The following is a 25,484-nucleotide window of genomic DNA, read 5'->3' as shown; positions in this document are numbered from 1 at the left end:
CATGAACCCAAGACCAGCACGTCAAGGACGTGCCAGGCCCTGGGCCCAGGCCCGGCTGAGGCCCCCGGTGCTCTCGGGCAGCGCACTGCGCCGGGGGAGGGGGGCTCTTCTCCCGCTCCTGCCAGGTTGCAGTCAGGCGCGTGGGGCTGGATGCCCGTCGCCGCGGGCTCTGCTTGTCCTGCCGTGGGCCTGGAAGCCGTCTGTCCGGCTGTCCCCTCAGCCCGTCGCTGCCGGCCTGGCACCGTCCCTGGCTGGGCTGTCTCACGCCTTGGGCACCTTCACCACCAGCTCCATGGGCGCCTGTCGGTTGGTCCTGTAGGCCTGGCGGATGAGGTCCACCGCCCGCTGGTGGGTGACCTTCTGCAGGCTCGCCCCGTCCACCGACACCAGCTCGGCCCCAGCCTGGCAACGCCCGAGAGACAGGGTTGGGAGCCTACAGGGATCGGGCGCCAGCCACTGACATGCAGCCACCTCTGGGGTGGGGCACGGCAGCTGTGGGGGCCAGGCAGCGACAAACTCCCCTGGGCCTGGGGGGTTGGTTAAGGGCAGGGCAGCCATGGTGGGGAGGATGCAGAGCACCGAGGGGAGGCATTGCCCACCACTCTGCCTGCAGTGGGGCAGCTGTGGGCCTGGTGCCGAGGCAGCTGCCAACCGGTGCTGTGGGGCAGGGCGAGGGGGGTGGCGGCTGCTGGGTGAGCGCCACACTGGGGCAATGGGGTCTGCGTGGGCCGCCCGCTCCCCAGCACAGCCCAGCTTTGCCACGGTGGGGGGCTGGGTGCAGTGGCTGTGGGCGTACGGAGCAACCCAGGGCAGGGCAAGCATGTGGTTTCCCAAGTTGCATGCAGGCAGGGGCAGCTGGCTCTGGGGGGCACCTAGCCGCCCCCACGCCCAAATGGGGCTTGACCCCAGCCAGCTCCTCCCCACTCTGGGTTGCTGGATGTCCTGGGCCAGTGGCGCTCGCTAGCTCCTGGCTACTTCCCCTTGGGGCTGGGCTAGCCCTGCAGGACCAGTGGAGCTAGACCAGGGGTGGGCAAAGTACGGCCCGCGGGACCCTCCTGCCCGGCCCCTCCCCCGCTGTTCCCCGTCCTACGCAGCCTCAGCTCGCCCCGCCGCAGTGCTCGGGGCTGGGAGCTCCTGGGGCAGCTCGGCTGCAGAGCCCGGCCTGACCCAGTCTCTGTGCTGCGCGGTGCACGGCTGTCGTGCCGCCAGTGCTCCAGGCAGCACGGTAAGGGAGCAGGGGGGTTGGCTAGAGGGCAGGGGAGTTCGGGGGCTGGTCAGGGGGGAAACGGGGTTGAATGGGGACAGGGGTCCCGGGGGGCAGTCAGGAAGGAGGGGGGGGGGTTGGATGGGGTGGCAGGGGGCAGTCAGGGGACAGGGAGATGGGATGGTTGGATGGGGCAGGGGTCCCGGGGAGGCCATCAGGGAACGGGGCGGGTTGGATGGGGCAGGGGTCCCGGGGGGGCCATCAGGGAACGGGGCGGGTTGGATGGGGCAGGGGTCCCGGGGAGGCCATCAGGGAACAGGGCGGGTTGGATGGGGCAGGAGTCCTGGGGGGGGGAGATAGGAGGTGGGTGCCGGGCCATGCCCCCCTCCCCTGCCCTCCCCGGCCCTCCATACAATTTATGAACCCCGATGCAGCCCTCAGGCCAAAAAGTTTGCCCACCCCTGAGCTAGACCCTGGCTACTTCCCTGCCAGGCTGGGCTGGCCCCACAGGAAGCCCTGTCCCCACCCCCTCGTCTGGGCTCCAGGCTCCATCAAGGGTGGTGGCAGAGCTGGGTAGACAGGGGTGCCAGGGAGGGGGCTAGTGGGCAGAGTGTTGGGCTGGGACGCGGGATATCTGGAGTCCTGCGTCCAGTTTTGGGCCCCGGACTACAAGAAGGATGTGGAAAATTTGATACTTTATGATTCTATGACAGCTGGGTTCTAAAGGTCTACCACAGCCTCCCTGAGTGTCACCTCATCGTGCCATGCCTCAGTTTCCCCACCGCTAGCGGGGGGACAGTGACCCTGGGCAGCAGAGAGAATGGCTGTTAATGCTTTAAAATTGGGGACTGCAGGGGCCCATCCTGCCAGCTGCTTCCATGGGTCTGGAAGCCATCAAGCTTCCAGGCTGGACACATCCTGCAGCCTTGCGCTTACAAAGAACCCTTCCAAATGTGACCCGAAGGGTACCTGACTCCGGGGCGCCTGCCTTTGGCTGTAGCCAGCCTGAACCAATGGCTCTGGGTGCCTGAACTGCCCCTTCTCATTCCAACTGACTGTTAACTCTGAACCCTACTGATGGCAAAAGGCAGCCGTTTTGCCTCTCTTGCCCCTGAGCAAAGCACACAAAGGTGCGTGATGCTCCCGCTATGCAGAGCTGTGCCACCCACCATGCGCTTTGCCATCTCGCGAGGAGGGGTGGGGGGCATGGGCAGAGAGGTCCATGCTGGTGTCTGAGTCTAGTGCAGGAGAGCAGCTGGGCGTCTGTCCGTCAGCTTGCGTGTCCGACTCAGCCCTGGCCAGCGCCGCGGTTGTGCGTCCCTCCCCGGGCGCCCCCAGGACCCCCGTCTCTGCCCAGTGTCTGATCACAGAGCTGGTCTGTCCCGCAGAGAGACCAGTTAACCGCCCCGGGGGTTAGCCCCAGCCGCAGCAGGGAGCTCCCGCCCTTCCCCCCGCACACTCCCCGTACCTGCAGGACCCCGCTCAGGAACGCCGCCCCTCCGGGAAAGATCTTCTCGATCCTCACCATCGGCTGCACCTTGGACTCGATCCCGCCCGAGATGCTGATCCCTGGAAGGCAACGAGGTAGCGGTGGAGCAGCCCCAGCCTGCCCAGTCCGCCCGGACCCCTCCGGCTGGCGCCAGGGCCCTGGCACCTGTGGGCGGCCCCCAAGGCCTGACCCGCTTCAGCCACCCCTGGCCCTACAGCTGGGATGTGTGGGGGGGAGGGGGGCGGAGGGCTAGCGACCCCACGCTGGCACCGTGGCAGGCTCCGGTACTCACACCCGCTTCCAGCCCCATCCCCGGCCCGCGCCCCACTGCGCCCACCCAGTGCTGGGTCCCCCTCCCGGTGCCTTTGGCACCCGAAACTGGATGGAGACTCATGGGAGTTGGGGAGGGGAAGCTGGTATCTGTATTTAAGGGAGCGCTCCCCCCCCCCGCCTCCAGGACCAGGCTGGGCCCAGCTGTGACCCCTCCCGGGCGTGGGCCAGGCTGGTTTTCAAACGCCCACGTGACGGGCTCCCACGTTCCTGAAATTCGACTCCACGGCCGGCCCCGGCGCTGGGGTCTGTGAGCACGGCCCTGGGGGGACTCGGCCGCCCCGTGACTGTGCCCGTCTCCAGCCCCTGCGCGGTGCCCACCGTGCCCCAGCCCACCTGGCGCCTCCCTGCCACAGCCGGATTTCAGCTGCCACCTGGGAAAAGCCCAGCCTGGACGCAGGAGCAGCGGGGCGGCCTGGGATGACAGGTGGAGGCTGCAGGGAGCCCAGAGGCAGGGGGCTCCGGGGTGCACAGGGGGCAGGGAGGGGCTGCAGGGAGCCCAGCGACGGGGGGCTCCGGGGTACACAGGGGGCAGGGAGGTGCTGCAGGAGTGTACAAGGGGCAGGGAGGGGCTGCAGGAAGCCCAGAGGCAGGCGGCTCAGGGGGTGCACAGGGGGCAGGGAGGGGCTGCAGGGAGCCCAGAGGCGGGGGGCTCCGGGGTACACAGGGGGCAGGGAGGGGCTGCAGGGAGCCCAGCGACGGGGGGCTCCGGGATACACAGGGGGCAGGGAGGTGCTGCAGGAGTGTACAGGGGGCAGGGAGGGGCTGCAGGAAGCCCAGAGTCGGGGGGCTCCGAGGTACACAGGGGGCAGGGAGGGGCTGCAGGGAGCCGAGCAGTGGGGGGCTCTGGGGGTACACAGGGGGCAGGGAGGGGCTGCAGGAAGCCCAGAGGCAGGCGGCTCAGGGGGTGTACAGGGGACAGGGAGGGGCTGCAGGGAGCCGAGCAGTGGGGGGCTCTGGGGGGTACACAGGGGGCAGGGAGGGGCTGCAGGGAGCCCAGCGATGGGGGGCTCTGGGGGTACACAGGGGGCAGGGAGGGGCTGCAGGAAGCCCAGAGGCAGGCAGCTCAGGGGGTGTACAGGGGGCAGGGAGGGGCTGCAGGGAGCCGAGCGGTGGGGGGCTCAGGGGTGCACAGGGGGCAGGGAAGGGTTGCAGGGAGCCCAGAGGCGGGGGGCTCCGAGGTACACAGGGGGCAGGGAGGGGCTGCAGGGAGCCGAGCAGTGGGGGGCTCTGGGGGTACACAGGGGGCAGGGAGGGGCTGCAGGGAGCCCAGCGACGGGGGGCTCCGGGGATACACAGGGGGCAGGGAGGGGCTGCAGGGAGCCCAGCGGTGGGGGGCTCTGGGGGTACACAGGGGGCAGGGAGGGGCTGCAGGGAGCCCAGCGACGGGGGGCTCCGGGGATACACAGGGGGCAGGGAGGGGCTGCAGGGAGCCCAGCGGTGGGGGGCTCTGGGGGTACACAGAGGGCAGGGAGGGGCTGCAGGGAGCCCACGGTGGGGGGCTCGGCCGGGTGCCACTCACCCAAGGACTGCCTGAGCTTGGAGAGGCGGACAGTCATCAGCTCGCACTCCTCCTCGGCCGGGCCGTTGTGGGCCAGCCCCTCTGCCCCCTGGGCCCCTTGGCTGGGCACCGAGGTGCCCGCGAACAGCTGGCAGAGCCGTGGCCGGGCCAGCCGGGGCTTGCTGAGCCCCGCGTAGAGCCAGTCCTCCCCTGGCTCGGCCTCCCCCTGCCCGTCGGGGGAGCTGGGGGCACGCAGCCGCTCGCCGCCCTGCCCTGCCGGCTGTGCCAACGCCTCTGCGGAGGGGTTGGGTCGTGGCACCAGTCCCGGGCTCTGGGCAGGCTCCGCCAGCAGCCAGCTGGGCCCACTGGCAGCTGGAGATGCAGGGGGGCTGGGGGGGGCAGCGCAGGCGTCCACGGGCACGTCGGGCAGGGGCGTGTAGCCGCGCGGGTGAGTCTGTCTGCGGGAGCCCTTCAGCCGCTCCGGCCCTGCCCTCGGCGCCAGCCCCACCTCCTCCTCGGCGCCCCCCGGCTCCGGGGCCTGGAGCGGCTGCAGCAAGAAACCTCCCCGGCGGTCTGCAAGGGAGAGACGGGCTCTTAGCAACGCGCCGGGGCAGCCCCCAGCCCTATCCCCCACCCACCTGGCCTCCGAGACCCCCCCAATCCCAGCCTCCGAGACCCCTCCTCCTAGCCCTGCCCTGGCCCCGGCCCCCGAGGCCCCCAATCCCAGCCTCCGATACCCCTCCACCTAGCCCTGCCCTGTCCCCGGCCTCCAAGCCCCCAAATCCCAGCCTCCGAGACCCCTCCTCCTAGCCCTGCCCTGGCCCCGGCCTCCGAGACCCCCCAATCCCAGCCTCCAAGCCCCTCAATCCCTGCCTTCGAGACCCCTCCTCAGCCCTGCCCTGTCCCCGGTTTCCGAGACCTGCTGGCCTCCGAGAACCCTCGGCCCCAGCCTGGCCCTGTCCCCCAAGAGGCCCCAGCCCTTTCCCGCCCCATGGCCTCTGAGCCCCCCTGAGCTCAGTCCTAGACACACCCCGCCCCCCCGCCCATGGTCCGAGCCCCCCGTTGGTGGAGAATCAGAGCATGTAGCGACTGCCTTTCGGATCCCGGCCCCAGGGCTCCAGCCACCCTCGCTGCCAGCCCCTGGCAGGCCCAGAGCCCGGCCCTGACGAGACCCACAATCCCGTGGGCGCTTGGGGCCGGCTGGGACGTGCGGGAACCACCTGAGTCAGCCGGCGGCCAGTGACTGTGTCGCCCTCTAGTGGACAGAGCCCACAGTGCAGAGGTGCCAGCCCAACATGTGCAGCCAAGGTGGGGGGTGGGGGTAACAGGGGGAGGCAAGCAGTGGGGGGCTGGGCAGTGGGGGGATCTGGTGGGGGGAGGGAGCCAGTACTGACCAGGCACGGGTGTGATGAGGTGTCTCCTGGGAGGCATTTCCTGCTGCGCCGGGCGGAGCGCGGGCGATTTCCCTGCAGGTGGGCGGAGAAGCGCATCAGAGACAGGCTGGGCCCTTCGCTCCGGTTCCTAGTGTCCGAGGCTCTGGCTGCTGGCACGGCGCCTCCCCCCAACCAGCCCGGCTGCCCACGCAGCGCCAGGCTGCCACCCCCTTCCAGGCCGAGCCTCGCTGGAAAGTTTGGGGCTTCTGCCACCAGCCCAGTGCTGACGGCAGCTGTGCCCCCCTCCAGCTCTGCCAGCCGCGCCCTGCCCGGCTGGCACCTGCTGGCAGGGCACTGACCCCCCACCCCCGCTAGGGTGGGGCCTGGCCCGTGGAGCGCATGTGCTGAGCATCCAGCCCTGTGCCCGGCTTCAGTGGGGGCTGCTCCGAGCCGATCGCAGGCCTGCTGCCGGGGTGATGGGCTGAGCCCACCCCCATGGGACACAGCGATGGGGGCGAGTTTGCAAGGTGCCCACCCAGCCTTGGGTTTGGATCCTCACCCGCTGGGCCCAGGGTTTCATGGTGCCCAGGATAAAGGGGGGTTTGTGCCAGAACCCAGGGACTCTAGGAAGGGCAGGGCCTCGTTCATCACCAGGGGAAAGGCAAGACTGGCAGCCCAGGATCCCCGAAGCCAGCCCCCAAGAGGAGAGGAGTTGGGAGCCAGCTGGGCCTGGCCCTCGCAGGGGCTCCTCCTACCTGCTCTGCTCTTCAGGGTGTCGTACGCCTCCAGCTCCAGTGGCACGACCATGCTGTCGAAGCGGCCCAGGTCGGTGGAGGTGACCAGGCTCCTGCAAGGGGCAAGCTGTTAGTGCAGCCAAGTGATTGCCACTGAAATGCAGCCACCTCTGGGGCGGAACGCGGCGGCTGCCTAACAGCGCACAGCAACATGAGGTGACAGCTGAGGGCAGAAGCATCCCACATTCAATTGCCATAGTGGGGGTGATTCTAAGGAGCCCAATGTACTTACCCGGCCAGGATCTGCCCAGGGCGTCACCTCTACGCTCACTGTGAAAACTGCCACGAATGGAGGGGCACAAGGGGTCAGGGGCTTGGACCCAGCCCAGAGCAGCACAGCACCCCCTAGCACCTTGTGCGGGCAATGCCTCAGTACCTCTTCTGAGGCAAGAGCGCCCCCTAGAGACCTGCCTGCATCATGCCCTCGAGCCCCCCCGGAAACGCATGGACCTCGAGCCAACGTCCCAGCAGGGCCACGGGGCTCAGGGCTGAGCGGGGGCAAATCCAGCCCTGGTGAAACCGGCAGCCCTGGCTGTGTAGGACAGACTGGTGAGGCAGGGCGGAGTGTGAGGCCGGAGCGAGGAGACTGTCCGAGCTGGACAGGAGAGCCTAGGAGAAGGCAGCGCCGGGAGGCCTGGAGCGCAGAGCAAGTGTTGGGGGCTGTTCACCGTCCTGGGGCACAGAGGGACGAGGAGCTAAGGGCCGGGATCATGAGCCAAATCCTGCTCCCAGGGCTGGGGGAACCTGCAGGGACCCCAGGGAGTTAAAGGAGCTGCCGGTCGCTCAGGCCCGAGTTCAGAATCTGGGCCACGCAGCCTCCCTATCCCATCTCGCAACCTGCCGCAAGAGCCTTCTCCCTCGCAGCACGTGTGCTGTTTGATTGCAGAATAAACGCCCCGGCTGAGACAGGACCCAGATGGCACCGCGGGCAACCACTGGACCTGTGACCCCAGCGCTCCCCATCATCAGCCTCAGACTTCTTGACATATTTCTTGACACCTTAAATGACTGCTTCTTGGAGTAGCTAGTCCTGGAACCCACCAGAGGAGAGACAATTCTTGATTTAATCCTAAGTGCAGCACAGGATCAGGTCCAAGAGATGAATATAGCTGGACCGCTTGGTAATAGTGACCATAATATAATTAAATTTAACATCCCTGTGGTGGAAAAAACACCACAACAGCCCAACATGGTAGCATTTAATTTCAGAAAGGGGAACTACACAAAAATGAGGAGGTTAGTTACACAGAAGTTAAAAGGTACAGCGCCAAAAGTGAAATCCCTGCAAGCTGCATGGAAACATTTTAAAGACACCGTAATAGAGGCTCAACTTAAATGTATCCCCCAAATTAAAAAACATAGTAAGAGAACCAAAAAAGTGCCTCCGTGGCTAAACAACAAAGTAAGAGAAGCCGTGAGAGGCAAAAAGTCAGCCTTTAAAAAGTGGAAGTTAAATCTTAGTGAGGAAAATAGAAAGGAGCATACAAAAACAACAAGGAGTCTGGTGGCACCTTAAAGACTAACAATCTCCCTGGTCATTCTATTACCGATTTGAAAGTCACTATCATTGAACAAAAAAACTTCAGAAACAGACTTCAAAGAGAAACAGCAGATTTAACACCATTAATCCTTTGCAAATTTAACACCATTAATCTGGGCTTGAATAGGGACTGGGAGTGGCTGGCTCATTACAGAAGCAGCTTTGCCTCTCCTGGAATTCAAGTCTCAGAGGGGTAGCCGTGTGAGTCTGAATCTGTAAAAAGCAACAGAGGGTCCTGTGGCACCTTTAAGACTAACAGAAGTAGATGCAAGTCACTTGCATCTGAAGAAGTGAGGTTCTTACCCACAAAAGCTTATGCTCCCAATACTTCTGTTAGTCTTAAAGGTGCCACAGGACCCTCTGTTGCTTTCTCCTGGAATTGACACCTCCTCATCTATTATTGGGAGTGGACCACATCCACCCTGATTGAATTGACCCTGTCAATACTGGTTCTCCACTTGCGAAGTAACTCCCTGCTCTCCATGTGTCAGTATATAATGCCTGCATCTGTAACTTTCACTCTATGCATCTGAAGAAGTGAGGCTTTTACCCACGAAAGCTTATGCCCAAATAAATCTGTTAGTCTTTAAGGTGCCACCGGACTCCTTGTTGTTTTTGTAGATACAGACTAACACGGCTACCCCCTGATACTTGATACCAAGAAAGGAGCATAAACTCTGGCAAATGAAGTGTAAAAATATAATTAGGAAGGACAAAAAAGAATTTGAGGAACAGCTAGCCTGGAGCGGCGAACCACGGCTAGTGGGAGCTGCGATCGGCTGAACCTGCGGACGCGGCAGGTAAACAAACCTGCCAGGGTGCTTACCCTGGCGAGCCGCGTGCCAAAGGTTGCCGATCCCTGTGATAGAGGTCTATAAAATCATGACTGGTGTGGAGAAAGTAAATCAGGAAGTGTTATTTACTCCTTCACATAACACAAGAACTAGGGGTCACCCAATGAAATTAATAGGCAGCAGGTTTAAAACAAACACAAGGAAGTATTTCTCCACACAATGCAGAGTCAACCTGTGGAACTCCTTGCCAGAGGATGTTGTGAAGGCCAAGACTATAAAAGGGTTAAAAAAAGAACTAGATAAATTCATGGAGGATGGGTCCATTAATGGCTATTAGCCAGGATGGGCGGGGATGGTGTCCCTAGCCTCTGATTACCAGAAGCTGGGAATGGGCGACAGGGGATGGATCACTTGTTCTGTTCATTCCCTCTGGGGCACCTGGCATTGGCCACTGTCGGAAGACAGGATACTGGGCTAGATGCACCTTTGGTCTGACCCAGTCTGGCCGTTCTTATGTTCTTATACCCCCAGGTCAGGGGCCTGTTTCTCTGTCCCCTGGGACATGCCCCACGGAAAGCTGCACAGAGGGAACCCTCCACCCCAGCATCATTCACCCACCTGACATCCCTCAGAAGCAGGAGTTTCTCAGGCCGGTCCAGGATGGCCAGGAGCGGCCTCACCAAGTCCTCCACCCCACCTTCATGGACATACTGCGGGCAAAGGACAGGCAGTGTCAGACGGGCCCCTTTGCTGGCCAGAGCCCGGAGCACCAGGCAGCACTTAGTCAGCGCCAAAATGCAGCCACCTCTGGGGTGGGACGCAGGCAGGGTTTCACAGCACCCAGCAACAAGCCGGAACAGCTCTGAAGAGGGAATCATAATTTCTCCTGGGGGTGGGAGGGAGGCAGAACCTGATCAATCCCCGGTGGCATTTGGCCAAGACCCTCGGGCTTTCATGTGGGGCGACGAGTTACTCCCTCCACTTTAAATCACTTCCCTGCCCTTAATCCAGATTGACACCAGCGTCAGTGAGAAAAGGATCCGGCCCCAGCTCGAGCAGTGAGCACAAGGGGCAGCGCCTGCCGGTGCTGCGGTTCGGGACTGACGCGGGGGCCAGCACTGCTGGCTGGGTCCCTAGCAGCTGTTCCTGCTTAGCTCGGGAGAGCCAAGGGCCGGGGCACGGGGCAAGCTGGGGGCTGGGCGGCGAGGGGCCTGGGGAGGAGCCGTCAGCTCCAGTGCAACGGGCTAGTTCTACCCATCACAGCTTGGGAGGCCGCCAGGACTCTCCCCCCCCCCATCACCCCATTGCCCAGAGGTCAGGATTAGACCCCCGGGCCACCACTCAGACCAGCCACGCCCCGTCCCAGCCTGAGGCTGGCAGCTGCCCCATGCCGGGAGTGGGAGAGCGGCACGGGTCTTGCTGTGACGCCCTGGCAGGGGGTTGCCACCAGAGACCAGGGGGCTTTGTTACGAGGGGCCCCTGGGAAACGGTTTCCCGGCCAGGGGCCTGCCCCAAAGGGGGGCACTGGGGTGGCCAGGAGGGGCGGGGGGCCCCGATGGGGGGGGGGGGGGAGAAGTGAAGCAGCAGAGCTGGTTTGGCTTATGACCCTGATTTGAATCAGGACTAAACCCTTGTGACTAGCACGGTGCGGGAGAGTGGGGTCTAGGGGCTAGAACTGGGGCTTGGGAGCCGGGAACCCAGGGCTTTGCTTGTGACCTGGCGCCAGTCCCACCCCGTGCCTCAGTTTCCCACGCTGTCTGATGGGGCTAGTGACGCCTGCTCTCCTCCCCGAGGCACTGGTCGGGCGTGGGTGAGCCAGAGGCTGGCCTCACTTTTACCCTCTCCCTGCCAGCTGGTGGGTGACCCTGCGGAAAAGGGGGGGTCTCTGCCCATGGCACAAGAGCCCCCCTCCTGGGCGGCCTAGTGGAGATCCCCAGGAGTGGAGGTTGCGAGGGGTTAATCTGGATTCTGTCTGGGTCCAGCCCTTGTCCTGACTCTGAAGGGGGGGGGGGGGGCAATGGTGTTGGGTGAGCAATGGGGCAGGGGGAGGGAGGGCTGAGCTCTCAAGGACACACAAATCGGCCACGGGAGTGTCCAACGGGCAGGCTCCGAGCGCCATCTAGTGTTCACTAGAGACACCGGCACCTAGCAGGCCCCGGGGTCAGCATGTGCCCAGCCTCCCTGGCTACAGGGATGGGTCTGTGGGGGGTTCTAGGGGGAAGGCTGCCAGGGCACGGAGGGAGAAGGCTGCCCTTCTCTAGCACTTTCATCCCTGCATGCAGCCATGAGCAAAGCCAGGCACCGTCCCCAAGGAGAGATCCAGGTGGGGAAACCAAGGCACGGAGGGGATGACACATGAACGCAGAGGCAGGGATGGATCTGGGAGAACAACTCAGCTCTCCCACCGCATGGCGGGCCATGGGGGGGGGGGGGGGAGCACAGGGTGGTGAGCCGAGGAAACAGGCCCCGGAACAGAGTCCAGAGCCCCCGCTGGGCTGAGGGAGCCAGCTGGCCGGGCCGGGGTGCCCTTCCCGAGATCCCATAGGACAGGACAGCCTGGCTACCCTTTGCCCTGCCCCCTCATTGCTCTCTGCTTTGGGCACCCCGGGCACCGGTCACACCCATCCCGCGTCCCCGCTGGGCTCCTGGCTGTGGGGCAGGTAACAGCAGCCTGGGCGCGTTCCCGCACTCCTTACCCGGGTACAGTGGCGGAGCACGGCCGTCACCTCGTCCTCCGTCAGCAGCTTCCCGGCCATGTCCCGGAGGAGCGGGAGGCAGCTCTCAGCGGCTGGGCTGGGCTCGCGGCCGGCGTGCCCCGGGGAGCCCAGGATGCTGACGGGACAGCCTTTGTCTGGGGAGCAGCAAAACGGGGTGAGCGCAGGACCGCTGGTGCGGAGATGGGAGCTCCAGAGAGGTGGCCCTCACCTGAGCCTGGGCTGCAGCCCGCTGGCCGTGTAGGTCCCCTCCCCGCCCAGGGGCTCAGCAGCAGGGCTGGGACCAGCCCCTCCTACCGCACAGCCAGGAGAGACTCCACTAGCCGGGAGCAGTAGTAGGCTGTTCTCCCCCGGGGCCCGCTGCCACAGGGGGCTGCGGCACGCTCAGTGAGCAAGTTCCCCAGGTAGCTGCGCGTACAGCTCCCGGGTCGGACCCTGGCCAGCCGCGGGGGCCCCGTGGGAATCACGCTTTTCAACCCCTGCTCCTGATTCGTCAGCCAATCCCTCCCCGCCCCCAATTCTCCTCCCCACCCCCAGGGGCCTGGCTGGGGCAAACTCCAAACAGGTTGGGAATGGAGAGACTCTGCAGACCCGGGGGGCTCCCCTCCCCCCAAACGCCCAATGGGGTCGCAGGGGGCTGGGCTCAGACTGCCAGGCTCTGAACCGGGCCCTCGAAGCCCAGCCCAATGGCGGTGGCCCAAGATCAGCTAAAGCCACAGCCAAAGAGCAGCAGCTGGCGAGGATCCCACAGGATAATCAGCCACCGTGCCCCATGGCCCCAGCTATGGGTCTACAGGGAGCAGCCCAGCGCGGCGTCCCCGGACCAGCCACGGTACAGCTGAGGTGCCCCCGGCCTTCAAATCAGGGGTGCATAACATCGCCTCCCCAAAATCCCCTTGCGGCTCTAATCTCTTCCCGCCACCGGCACCTGGGAAAGAAAGGGAGCCGGGTTTCTCCGGGACAGCAAGTGGGGAGGCAAAAGGCAAACACAACAGCACACGCATGCACACGCACACACTCACCAGCACACGCCTGCACACAAAAGCACATGCGCACATATAAAAGCACATGTGCACCAGCACACGCATGCACACACCAGCACACGCATGCATGCACCAGCACACACATGCCAGCACATGTGCACCAGCACACGCCTGCACACACCAGCACACACCAGCACATGCACACACATGTACACACATGCCATCACACACATGCACACACGTGCACCACAGTTACCCCGCTTCAGGCTCCGGCTGACAAATTTCTGCAGGGCGCTGGCTGCAGGCGGAAAGCAGAGGGCAAAACCAGCACACCAGGGGTTAATGCCCCGCGGGTGAGCTGGCGCCAGGGGCCTCGAGGCTGCGACTGGCTCCCCCAGCTCGGGGGGCGGGCGGGCGGGCGGCGTGCCAAGCAGGACAGCGCTTTGCGGTTAAGGGGCTGGGAATCAGGAGACCTGGGGTTGACCCCTGACTCTGCCACAGGCCACCGGTGACCCTGGGCAAGTCACTTCACCTTTCTGGGCCTCGACAATCCCAGCTGCAAGGGGAGGGGGGGGCTGTACAGGCTGGCAGCTCTGGGGACAGGGCCCATCTCCCTGGGTGTGTGGGGGAGCAGGGGCCCTTTCTCCCTGGGCATGGGCAGAGGCAGGGCCATCTCTCCCTGGGCGTCGGGCAGGGCAACCCCAAGCAATCAAAATTCATGTGATTTAAAATAATAAATTCCCTGGGGGAATCACCATGGGGCCAGACCCCCCCCTCGGGGCCATTCCAGCCCCCCCCCCACCCCGACACAGCCTCGCCCACCCCCCAAGTGTCCCGGCGCCCGTTACCTTTCTCCCGCTCCGGGCTGGCCGGGGACCTGGCCCGTCTCCTGCGCCCTGGCGGCCCAGCCCCCTCGCTGCCTGGCGCCCAGCTCTGCTTCGCCCGGCTGCCTCGGAAGAAGAGGTTGACGAGGGTCTTGGAGCGCCGCAGTCCGGCCTTGTCCTCGGCGGGCGCTGGTGGCTCCTGCCTCTTCTCCTCTGGCACCGGGAAAAGAGCCCCGGATCGGACCGGGGCCAGGTGGGAGCAGCGGCTCGGAGCCAAGCACGTCTCACCCCGGCCCCCTCGGGCGCCGCTGGGCATCGGACCCGGGCCCCGATCCCTGCCTGGGTTTGCCAGGCGACCACCACAGAGCGCAGCCATCACCAATCACAGAGTGCACCCCGCTCCTCGTCCTCTCCTGGCCGGGCCCAGCCCCCATCTCCCACCTCGGAGCTTCCTTCTCCCCCCTGCCCTGGGGCATCGAACACCCCGATACACATTCTCCTCCGGGCCTGGACATAGGGGAGGGTGCCGGGTCGGACCCCCGGACAGCTCGAGGCCCCCCTGGCTGCGGGGCAGGGGAAACGGCAGCTCAGTTCAGACTCCTGGGATGTCACTGTCTGAAAGTGGGGAGTTGGGACCAGCTAATGGCCCACTCGGGGGCAGGGCCGCTGGAAAGTAGAGGAACCTGCCTGGGATACACGGCAGGGAGGGGGCTGCTCTTGCGCCAGGCAGGCAGCGGGCACGTGCTCCCCTGGCTGGGCTGATTCCCCCGTAGCTGGCTGAGCACGAGTCCCCCTCCGAGGCGGAGTCGCACCTCCGGACACAGGCTCCAGCACTGGGGGCGGGGGGGGGGGGGGAACAGGAGAGGAGAGCCCAGCGTGGGGGAATTTAAGGTGCTCCCTGCAAGCTGGGGGACAGCAGGTCAGGCATCAGTAGAGCTCTGGGGGTGTCTGGGGGGTGGATCACAGGGCTGGCAGGGGTCTGCGGGTTGGGATTCAGGGGCACCGTAGAGCTGGGGAATGTGGGGGCCCAGGGCTGGGCTAGCAGGGGGCTGCGGGTCGGGATTGAGGGGCACCAGTATGTGCACACAGGGGGAACCCATTCAGCTCATGCTCTGGCCAGTCCTGGTGCCAGCACTTACCGCCCACGGTGAGGTAGCTCTGGGATCTCTTGAGGGGCTGCCGGGGCCGGCTCAGTGCCAGGAGCAGGGCCGTCCGGGGCGAGCCGCAGAAGGGCCTGTGCTTCTTGCTGGGGAGCGGGTCCCGGAGGCTCTCGGCCCGGATGGCCGTGTCCTTCAGGATCTCTGGCGGGTGCATGGTGCGCCGGGTCTCGGGGGGTAGGTCCGTCTGCATGGCCGTCTCCACTCGCTCCAGGGAGCGGCTGCGTGCCGGAGGGTCCTCCGTGGAGATGGAGACGTCCACCATGTGGGCTGGGGCGGGGCTGGAGAGCAGGGCCTGGGGCCGCCCGTCCAGGGAGCTGTGGGGGGTCCCCGAGGAGTAGGAGGAGACGGAGGAGCTGGTCTCCGAGGCCTGCGAGAGCTGCTGCAGTTGGCCATTGGTCACTGGGAAGAGATGAAGGGGTGAGAATCCATGGGGAGGGAAGGAGCCATCCCCAGCCTCGGCCCTGGGATCTCACAGTGTCACTGTCCGGGCCCCGTGGAACCCAGACCCTGCACTGGGAGCTGCAGGAGAACCGCCAGAGACGCTAGCTGAGTACGTGTCTGTGCGCACCTACTACCCAGCTAAGTGTCATAGGCCCTGTACTGCTGGTAGGTAATGGAGATTCCCCTTGAGCACTCATGGCCAGGAGCTCATGCTCTTGGGAGCAGCCGGGTCTGGGCAGCCGTGGAATGCAGCATAGGGACCCCTGGAAAGTGCCAGCCAGCCAAAGATGGGTGGCACCCCCGGGCACCAACACTGCACCTGTGCCCGTGAATCTCAAGGCCCGTTCCAGGAGCAACCGGGTGGTGCCGTCGTCTGAAGGCAGCCGGGTCACTGAGCCCTCAGCAGGCAGTTCCTGAGGCCATGTGGCGAGGCAGGGTCAGACACCGGAAAAGGACCCAGGCGTCCTGGCTCCCAGCCCTACGCTTGCTCAGCGAGAGAGAACTGCACTGGCGTCTCATTATGATTCCCAGTGGCAGATGGTCCTCCGGGGAACTTGCCCCCAGCCCCCAGCTCTAGGCAGGGATGTCCCGGGGGGGGGGGGGAGGCGTTGAGGGGGGCTCTCTTACACCGACTGAGCCAGCAGTACTCGGCCACCATCTCCTTGTAGGCGGGGAAGCGGCCCGTCTCCTAGACGCCGAGGGAAGGACGAGGGTTAGTGTGTAACCGGCTGCCCCGGGCAGCGTCGTCGACATGAACCCGATCTGCGCGCCGGAGCCTGCCATGAATAATGCAGCCACCTGCCAGCGCCCAGCTGGGCTGAAACTGGATCTGCCCGAGAACGAGGCCCGCGCTTGGGCACCAGCCAGGAGCTCCCCAGAGCTGCCTACGTCAGGGGAACGCCGAGGCGGCACCCAGGGCATTTCAGCCACCAGCGCCAGGGCGGGGGAGAAGCAGAGTGACTGCTCCGTGCCCCGGGAAGGGCCCTCGGGCTGGGAGTCACCCGAGTCCCTCTCACGGCAACGCGCCAAGTGCCCAGGCCACGATGGGCTTCTCCAGCCTTTCCCAGGGTGGCACGGTCCCACCTCCCCCTCCCCGGGCCGATCCCAGCCCAGCGTCCTGGGTGGCAGGTCCTACCCGGATGGTCAGCATGATGTGCGTCTGCCCCTTTAGCACTTCCACTGCCTTGCTATGGCTGATGGCGTCGAACTTGACTCCGTTGGCTGCAAGGACTTGATCTCCCACTCTGATCCCGTTCTGCTCCGCCAGCCCGCCGGGGTCGACACTGGAACGACAGCCCACGTCAGGCGGCCGGTGGCTCTCAGCCCCCTGGACGGGGAGCCCCCCGAGCCCAGTTCATCTCCCTAAGGGGCGCATGACCCACTGCTGGGGACATGTGAAACCAGACTGGGGCGATCAACTCAAGGGCCTGATCCCACCCTGGACAGGCTGCCCCGCCTGCTAGATCCTGCCCCACCTCCAGGGCCGGGAGAAAGCCGGATTCTAGCCAGGCAATATCTCCAGACAAGGCCACGTGACACCCCCGATCCCCACACCTGACCCTTCCAAGCCGGGTGCGGGTCCAGCTGTTTCTTGCCATCAGCTGGGGGATGTTCTGGCTGAGCGGCTGGCCCCTAGCTGAGTGCCTGGCCGCTGCTCCTTGCCCCGCGCTCCCTGGCTCGGATGGGGCTGGGCCTGCCCTTGGATGGAGGAGGGGAGTGGTCTCTGGCCTTGGCTGGAAGGGGTCTCTGGTATAGCAGGACCAAACTTCCACGGGGGTCTCCATTCACCCCCAGCGCTTTGCCCACCATCCTTCAGACACGGGCGATTTTTGCCAAGCTCAGAGAGAAGCCGGGCGCGCAGCCCCCCGGCGTGGGAACCATCGCATTTCAGAGGCCACTGCCGAGAATCTGGCCCCGGGTGGTGCTTTGCCGGGGAAGGGACCGAGAGACTGTAAACATTGAACATATCGCCTGGACAGAAGGAACCCTGGAGATCCCACGTGTCCCTTCGTTCTTCGCTTTGGAAAGGTGGAGACGTCGGAGCGAGGAACCTGCTGAATTATTCTTAGGGACGGGGCAGGGCAAACCCGCCTGAGAGCTGCAGGGGAAGACGAATCCCCAGGGGGATCCACGCTAGGATGGAAACGGCCCGTGAGCGGGACCCAGAAAATCCCGCAGGCTCCTACATAGGAGCTTGCTCCTGAAAACACATGGGATGGGGCTCCTCACATGCTGTGCAGAGCTGTCCTGGGACAGCAAACTGATAGGTCCATCCCCAGCCTTAACTCCACCCCCTTCCTAGGGATATGCAGCATCCAGTGATCTGATTGGCGGAGCATCCCAGCGGTCAGCTGGCTCCTTGCTCTCATGTAGTCTGGAGACTACAATTCCCAGCAAACCTTGGTCTTAAAGGGCCCCACACCCCACACATGCCCTGGCTGTACCTGCCCTAAGCTGCTTTGTAATGCAGTTAATTAGATTTCCAGCTGCCCCCCACTCCCAGGGCTCCGTAAGCAGTAACTGGTTTCTCTCGCAGACATGGAAGCCCGGGGAGGCCCCAGAGACGCTAGCGGGCGCCGGGCACAGCTGCTGGGGGCCAACGTACTTGGAGACATAGATGCCGAGGCCGAACTCCTTGCCCCCGCGGATGTTGAAGCCCAGACAGTAGTCGTCGGAGGTGGTGTAGAGATGGACCATGCGCCTCACGCCGCCCTCGGAGCTGCTGTCCGACGGGGTCGAGCCGCTCTTCTCCACGATCAGGCGTCTGTTCACGACATCCACCCTGCCACCAGAGTGACAGGATTCAAACAGGGGGCCGAAACCCCGGGCCTGGCTCTGGCACGTCTACACGGAGAACCCTACAGCAGCCCAGCTGCAGCAGACGCTACAGAGGGGAGGAGTTCTCCACTCGCTGGAGCGAATCCACCTGCCCGAGTCACTGGGTTGACAGAAGAATTCTTCCCTTTCCCTAGCGCTGTCTACACGGGGACGTATGTTGGCTTAACTACGTCGCTCGGGGGGTGGATTTTTCGCACATGGCTGGGTTGATCTCAATCTCCAGTGCAGCCCAGCCCAGCCCCCCCAGCCTCACGGAGCTGCTCCCCCAGGGTGGCAATCTCATGCCGTCAGACAACCTGCTGGAACTTCCACCGTGGGAACGGCAGAAATCTCATGAGATTGGCTCTTTCTCCAGCCACTTTTGGGCCCCTGCTGAGGTTCTGGCTGCATCCGAACTGGAAAACGGTCGTTTGGAGACAGATGGTCAAAAGTGCCTGACTCCAAACGAACGCCAGTGGGGACTGGCTGCCAGCTTTGAAAAATCTCCCCCCAGACCCACAGAGGCAGGCGGGAGCTGGTGGTTCAAATCAGACTCCCCCTCGGATTTGCAGGGGGCATGGATCTGTGGGTCCAGTTTCGACCTCCCTCTAGCTTTGATGCTACGTATAGAGGGAAATCTCACCTGCCCGGAACCTGAACTGCCAATATTGGGAGGTTTGGAAAAGGTGGAGGAAGTTTTCATTCCCATGGTGGGACCCCATCCCCCTTCTGGCCAGTAGATGGGACACCACGAGAGAGGCTGTCCTGGAGGTTTGACCAGACACCTCTCCCGAGGGAGCCTGACCATGAGTTTCCAGGCCAGGGGACTCTGCTAGATCAGGGAAGTTTAGGATCAGAATCCAAACTTTCAGGAGCAAATCCACCCCCAGTCTCCAACCCCCCGTAAGATTCTGCCCTCGCACAGCTCCTGAAGCCTGCGCTGCTCCCCAACAGCTAACAGCACAGCTGGGGCAGAGTCACCCGCAGACCCAGAGACGGGCACAGCAGAGGAATCTGGCGTTCCTCTTCTCACAAGACCCCTGCGGGGATCAAACCCATGACCTCTAGATCAAGAAACAGGCACCTTTTCAGCATGAGCTAAGGAAGCCAGGCTCTGCAGGGTGATTCCGCCCTAGAACTGGGGGTTTGTTGGGGGTGAGATCTGGAAAAACCCAATAATGGACAAACCAACCTCTCAACCCTTTAGCCCTCATGTCTCACTGCCCCTGAATGCCAGCCTTGGGCTCTTACACATCGTCGCACTGAAGCCCACCTCAGGCCCAGCCCGCCACGAAGCTCTGCTAACCCAGTCTGGGCTCTCCCTGCACATCTCTGCCGGTGCCCCTCAATCCCAGCTCACAACCCCCGCTATCTCCCCCGGCCCCCTGCCAACGTTCCTCAACCCTTCCCCTGCTATTCCGTTCCCCGCCCGTGACCCCAGGCCACCCAGCGGGCAGATCTGTGTGATGTGGACAAACAAGGGCCTAGCATATGACCCTGGGACACCCAGTTCTCCGAGGGCCCAATGCAGGATTCGAACCTGCCCTCCGGAGAGGACCGCTGAGCGCACTAACCCCGTGGGACACCGAGTCCCGAGTTCATTCCAATGCGCTCTCCCGGCTTCTCGTGAACCCGAGAGCTCCCGCTCTGCTCAGAGGAGTCCGGCTTTGGCCCACCCACATCAGACACTGTCAGGCACCTGGGACGGGTCGAGGATAGCGGCAAGGTGTAGGTAGCAAGTGCGCCACTGCTTACCACGTGGTCTTTTCTCGGGAGAATTTAATCCCTGGCACCTTTCCCATGCGTCTCACCATCATCCGCAGCCGGTTGTTCCCAGTCAAGACCTTGACGGCACTCCCCATGGTGATGCTCTCCAAGCTCACGCTGTTCACCTCCGTGATTTTGTCCCCGATGCACAGGCCAGCCAGGTCTGCAACGTTAAACGGAGACCCCTGAGCTCAGGCTGAGAGGAGGCGGCTGGGCTGCGTGGGACGGGGAAGCTAAAAGCTGGGGGATGGCTGCCTGGTCCAGCCAGACGTTCCCCGAGACGACAAGTTCTCAGCTCAGCAGCAGCCGGATCTCGCCTGGTGTGTTGTAGCAAACACCTCGACCTGGAACGATCAGGTGGGAACTCACCCTCCAACCCTGGGAGTGGACGGTCATGGCCGTGCGGCGTGGGGGAGAGCAGTGTCCTTGATGTCACGCTCCCCGCTTCCCTCATGTGCAGCTGCGCACCGAATTTCCACTAGCAATGACCACGGCCACGGGTCTCGGGTACTTCCCTGGGCCCCATCTCTGCAGTATCACAACCCCTAATGGCCTGCGAGGTAGAAAGAACCCCTGCCAGACAGAGGCTAAGTGACTTGGCCAAGGTCATGCAGCAAGCCTGTGGCAGACACCAGGAAACTGAACTCGCAGCTTCTATGTCCCAGGCTGGCGCTCTGACCATTGGGCCAGGCTTCCTCCAGGGTCACAGAAAAAGTCTCTGGCCATAAGGAGCTGGCCTGGCCCTGGCCCATTGCTGAGACCGGACACACAAGCTCCTCCAGGCTATCTGGGCGTCACGGTTTGACCCTGCCCAAAGAGGCGGCTCAGATTTTCATCACCTTTCCCCAAGCTAATTCCCACGACGAGCTAATTCCCATTAACGAGCGCCGAACCCGCCAGGAACTGGAACAGCGCCTGGGGGTTGTTACTTCTGACGACAGCGTGTGATTCGGACAGCCTCCGCCCGCCCTGAATTGCTCCGGTGCTTGCAGAATTGCAGGGGACAGCCAAATAGATCCCGCCCCTCCCGTAAAGGGTTAACAGAGGAGGTGAGGCAAAGGGCTCCCCATGCCCCACAGAGATACCTAGACCCCCTCACTTCCCACCCCAGTGCAACCAGCCCGACATGCGTTCAAGGCCAGAAGGGACCGTGAGATCTCCTGCATAGCGCAGACCACAGACCCTCCCCCAGCTCCCCCTGGATTGAGGCCAATCACTTGCGTTTGACTAAAGCAGAGGTCCCCAAACTGTGGGGCAAGGAGGAACATTGTGGGGGGTGGTGGGGCACGGCTGGGGCCTGGGCCAGCCTTCATGGGGGGCGGGGCAGGAGTGCCACCCAGCTCTGCTCTTGGTCCCGCCCCCAGCTGTGGGCCCCTTACCCCTCTCCACATCCCCCACTCCCGCAGCCGCGGCCCTGGTCCTGGCTCGGGGATGTGTGTGTGCAGACAGGGGTAAGAGGTGCACAAGGTAAAAAGTTTGGATGTAGGGTGACCAGACGTCCCGATTTTATAGGGACAGTCCCAATTTTTGGGTCTTTTTCTTATATAGGCTCCTATTACCCCCCCACCCCCATCCCGATTTTTCACATTTGCTGTCTGGTCATCCTATTTGGACGAAAGCATTTTCCAAAGAGGCACCAGGCTGGATCTGAAGCCATGAAGTGCTGGAGACCCCATTGCGTCCCTTGGCAGCTTGCTCCCGGGGTTAGTCACCCGCTCCGTGAAAAACACCAGCCTGATTTCAATTTGAATTTGCCTGGTTTGACCCTCCAGCCATGGGTCCTGGTTCTGCCGTTTAGTACTGGGGGCTTTCTCGGTGGCTCCTCTCCAGTTTCCCCAACACCCGTTTTCCAATGCGGAGCCGGTGCGGGGTGGCTGACCCCAAAAAGCAGGAGTCAGACCGCAGCGACCCGTCAGATCGGTCCCAAGATCACGTGACAGGCTAACGTACGTTTGCTGAGCCGCCCTCGGAGGTTTGCATCCCCCCGTCCCCACTTCGTGTTGCCGATTTAGGCTGAGGAACACGATTCTGGCCCCTGCACACCGACAGCTAGTCCTTTTGGGGGGCTTCCCCGCAGCCCCACATCTGCTCCTCCAGCCACTGTGGAATTCTTCCCCCACACACCCCTGGCCTCTGGGGGGCACCTCCGGGGGGGAGGGTCTGCGCGTCTCCCCCTGCCAGGCCTGGTGCTGCAAGGAAGGGGTGGGGGCACCCTGAGCTGTTGGGTTCTTTCTGCCCCCTCCTGTGAGAAAGTTGTTGGCTGCTCCCCCCTCCACTCCCCTCCCCCAAAACTCCTCTGGGGAGCTGGGGAGCCATTTGCCTCCCTTCTGCTGCAGCCCCAGTTGGGGGCTCTTCCCCTGGAGGCAGGGGGTGGGGCAGGCAGACGATCGGAGGTGGGGTTCCCCATGGCAGCTCCTATGGCATCATGGCAAAACTGGCTCCATCACGGGCCAGTCTCACGGTCTGCTGGGGGGCTCTCGGCGCTAGGCAGGACAGCCGCAGGTTAAGTCAGGGGTCGGTAGCCTTGCGAGCAGCCAGGCAGGAATGACTTAATGCAAAGCCACATCAGGCCCTTTGGTCTCCCACGGCATCGGGCCATCGCTCTGCCGTCGCTCCGATTGCGCCTCCCACACGTTCCGCGCCTGGCAGAGCGCGGCCCCTCTCTCCTTGCGCCAGGCCCGGGTCTCCTCCGAAGGCCCCGTCACCAGTGCCCGCGGGCCCCTCAAACTGCTTCCCCCCACCCGTTCTGCCAGCCCTAGGACCCAGCTCCCCCCCCCCCCCCGGGTACTAGACCCGGAAGAGAACTCAGCACTTCGGAAATGTGGGGTCTATCCGGATCCAGCCGGGCGCGACCTTTGTGGAACCCCGATTCCCCCGGCAGTCCTGGAAGCTGGGCCCGGGAACCCCCCTGGGCACCGACTCCCACTGCAGGGCTAATTGGTGCAGCGAGGGAGGAAACCTTGCAGGAATCCCAGACCGGGCAGCCTTCCAGAGGCGTCACGAAGCCCACAACCCTCCCAGCCCTCCAGTAAACAAACCGGTGGGACAGCACCCAGCCTGGTAAGCTGAGCTGGGCGCGGGGCAGCTGTACGGCATGGGGCCACGCCACACCGGCTTCTTCTGCCTCCTTGGCTGAAACAGCCTCCTGTGCCCCGATGCATCCCTGCCCCAGCTCACCCCGCTCCTTCCCCACCTGCCCACCGTCTCCTGCCATGCAAGGAGAGCCCACAGACCGGGACTCGGAGTCAGCGCTCCCCGCACGGCCCCCTGCTCTCCACCCAGACATGGGAGCTGCCCGGTTTCTCCTTCCAGGAGGTGCAGCCCCTTGGAGACTACAAATCCCAGCATGCCTCGGTCGGCGCCTCCCTGGGCAGCCCTGCGCTTGGACCCAAGACGGAGCGCTGCCTCTTGGGAGCGCTGACAGTCCCCAGGGCAGTTGCATCTTTAGCCAAGCCGAAGGCTGCCCGGGTCAAGGTGGAGCATTGCATGCTGGGACTTGTGGTCTCCCCATGACGGCCGGCAGAGGCGGCAGGCAGCCCCTCGGGCACGGCACCCCTCGACGAGCTCCACTTACCGGCGCTGCTGCCCTCCTCCACTTTGCTGACGAAGATGCCCAGCCCGTGCTCCGAGCCGCCCCGCACGCTGAAGCCCAGCTTCCCGTCCGTGCTCTTCTCCACTGTGATGGCGTTGATCACGTCGCTCTCGTCGCCGGTGGCTGTGGGGACAGGGCCCAAACACGTGGGAGAGAACGGGGTGGTTTCTGCAGCCGCCAGGCCCCGCACCGCAGCCCGCTTACGCAAGGGCCGGGCCAGGCCTAGCTAGGCACGTGAACGGGCCAGGTTGGGTTACGGGCACACTGCTGCTTTCTGGTGGCCTCTGGAGCGCCGCTGCAGGGCTCACACAGCATTTACAGGGCTATTGCCCTGTTCCCATACGCGATACGGGCCCAGGGAGTCAAGTCCTCACCAAGCCCGTTAGAAGTGTTAACAGCCAGGGATCGCAAAGTGCTTTCCAAAGATCAACTAACTGCGCCACACCCTGCTCCCCTCCCCCACAGCAGCAGGTGGGAGCGGGGGAGTGGCTCACCCAGTGATAGAACCCAGGTGTCCTGGCACTCAGGCCAGTGCTTTGGCCACAAAACCATCCTTCCCTGTTAGGTAAAGAACCCAGGTGTCCTGGCTCCCCGTCTCCGGCTCCTACCCTGCTTGGATTTGAACGCAAAGGGCCACATTCTTCCCTGGCGTAACTGCCTGGGCCCAAGCGCGTAGAGCCTGACTCCAGGCCACGCTGCAGCCAATGGCGTTACCCCGGAGATGAATTTAGTGCTAAGAGTTTTGCTCCTGCTCAGACCAATGGAGCACGTGCAAGGAACGAAGACAAGTTCCCTGCAGTGGATCTCAGCTTTTTCCATACTGGTACCTCCCCACACCCCCGACCTCCCTTGCATCCAGCCAGGATGGGGGGAGACTCGGGGGATCAGGTCAAATAAAAAGGGGGGCCTGGGTCGACCAGATGGGGAGACACAAGAGACAACTTCAGGGGCGCTCTCCTGCTTTCGTCAGGGCCAAAGTTGTCCCTTGGGGCACTGCCCTGCCCGAGCCATGGCTTGAGAAGGGGGCTGGGAATCGGTATCTGGGTGATGAAGGGTGACCCCAAAAGAAACCCTCCCCGGCAATGGAAGCAGAGAGAGGCCCCGGCTGCTGTACCTTCGATGGGCGAGTTGATGAGAATGACCCGTCCCATGGGCGACAAGGTGCGGATGCCCCGCGGGTGCCCGTTCACCAGCCGGTTCTGCTTCCTCAGCAGGTAGCGGGTGGCTGCACTGGCGTCGCTGCCTGAGCTGCGGGAGTGGGTGGGGCAGGCCGCGTCCCTCAGCACGGAGTCGGAACCGTGTGCCATGGCGGGGCAGGGCGGCCGCTAGTCATGAAGGGACCCCGGTGTTCGGGGGATGTCTTCAGCGGGGGAGCAGGGAGGGACCCTGCCCCCTGCCCTGGGAAAGCCTGATTCCGTCGGGCGGGCGGGGCGGATTGTTACATTTTGGCTGCTCGGGTTTCGTCCCACCAATGGAAGTGGGCGCCTGACGTAGCCCAGTGACATGTTCCTCCGGGCGGGCGTGAAAGGGGGCCGGGGACACGTTTCCCGTCAGGTCTCAGCTCCGTCTGGGGGCCTCACGCGACGGCGCCGTTCCTGTGCCTGCAGCGTCAAATCCAAACGGACCCGCGTCAGCCCCACAGCTCTCCCCACCGCCAGGCTCCAGGGCCCCACCAGTGAACAACAATGATCAGGAGGAACAGCCCGCCAACGCCTGACACCCCCACGCACAGGAAAAGCTACCAGGCCAAATCTGGAGAGGAGCTCTCCGATCCAGTCATTTAAATTGGCCTCCAGTAGAGTCACTCTGGATTTCCACCAGTGCAGGAGGGAATCGGAATCAGGGCTGGCACCTCATGGGTCAGTCAGTTAGATCCCCAGGGGCAGGGCCGGTGCTTGGGGCGGCAGTTTGTTCGAGGTGGCATTCCGCCCAATCCTAGGGCGGCACGGCCGCTTTTGTTTGTTTGTTTGTTCTTGTTGTGCTCCGGCCGCCCTGTAGGGGGCGGCGGTGCGGAGAACCAGAGCGCCCTGCAGGGCAGTCTTCTTCCTTCCCTCCCCGCCGACCGGAGCGGAGCCCTCGCGGCAGGCGGCAGGAGGCGGCGCAGCGGGAGGGGCCGCGTGGCAGCGCCCCTGCTGTAGCCCTGGCCACCCCCTTCCCGCCC

General features: G+C 63.9%; 1 protein-coding gene across 1 annotated transcript; it reads right to left on the bottom strand.

Annotated features, from left to right (window-relative positions):
* Window positions 1-261: 261 nt before the first annotated feature.
* PDZD7 (PDZ domain containing 7) lies at window positions 262-24,630 on the bottom strand. Its single transcript, XM_065408503.1, has 15 exons — window positions 24,438-24,630; window positions 23,306-23,446; window positions 19,720-19,894; window positions 17,753-17,929; window positions 16,283-16,430; window positions 15,775-15,835; window positions 14,686-15,105; window positions 13,571-13,759; window positions 11,722-11,876; window positions 9,644-9,735; window positions 6,653-6,744; window positions 5,919-5,990; window positions 4,546-5,097; window positions 2,673-2,773; window positions 262-402 (listed from the first exon to the last, which is right to left on the bottom strand). Exons 1-15 carry the CDS (start codon window positions 24,628-24,630, stop codon window positions 262-264), a joined length of 2,709 nt encoding a protein of 902 aa, XP_065264575.1.
* Window positions 24,631-25,484: the final 854 nt, after the last annotated feature.

Source organism: Emys orbicularis, chromosome 7, assembly GCF_028017835.1.
Source record: "Emys orbicularis isolate rEmyOrb1 chromosome 7, rEmyOrb1.hap1, whole genome shotgun sequence".
Taxonomy (NCBI): domain Eukaryota; kingdom Metazoa; phylum Chordata; order Testudines; family Emydidae; genus Emys; species Emys orbicularis.
The sequence above is the reverse complement of the archived record's forward strand: the minus strand, read 5'-3'. Positions and strand labels throughout refer to the sequence as shown.

What these genes read in the sequence shown, in the direction of transcription:
- PDZD7 (XM_065408503.1), bottom strand. Translation starts at nt 24,630, where the DNA reads ATGGCACACGGTTCCGACTCCGTGCTGAGGGACGCGGCCTGCCCCACC. An exon ending in GAGCTACCTCACCGTGGGCG is followed by an intron (nt 13,760 to 14,685) that starts GTAAGTGCTGGC and finishes TCCCGGTGCCAG; the next exon opens with AGGAGAAGAGGCAGGAGCCA. An exon ending in CCTCATCACACCCGTGCCTG is followed by an intron (nt 5,098 to 5,918) that starts GTCAGTACTGGC and finishes TCTCCCTTGCAG; the next exon opens with ACCGCCGGGGAGGTTTCTTG.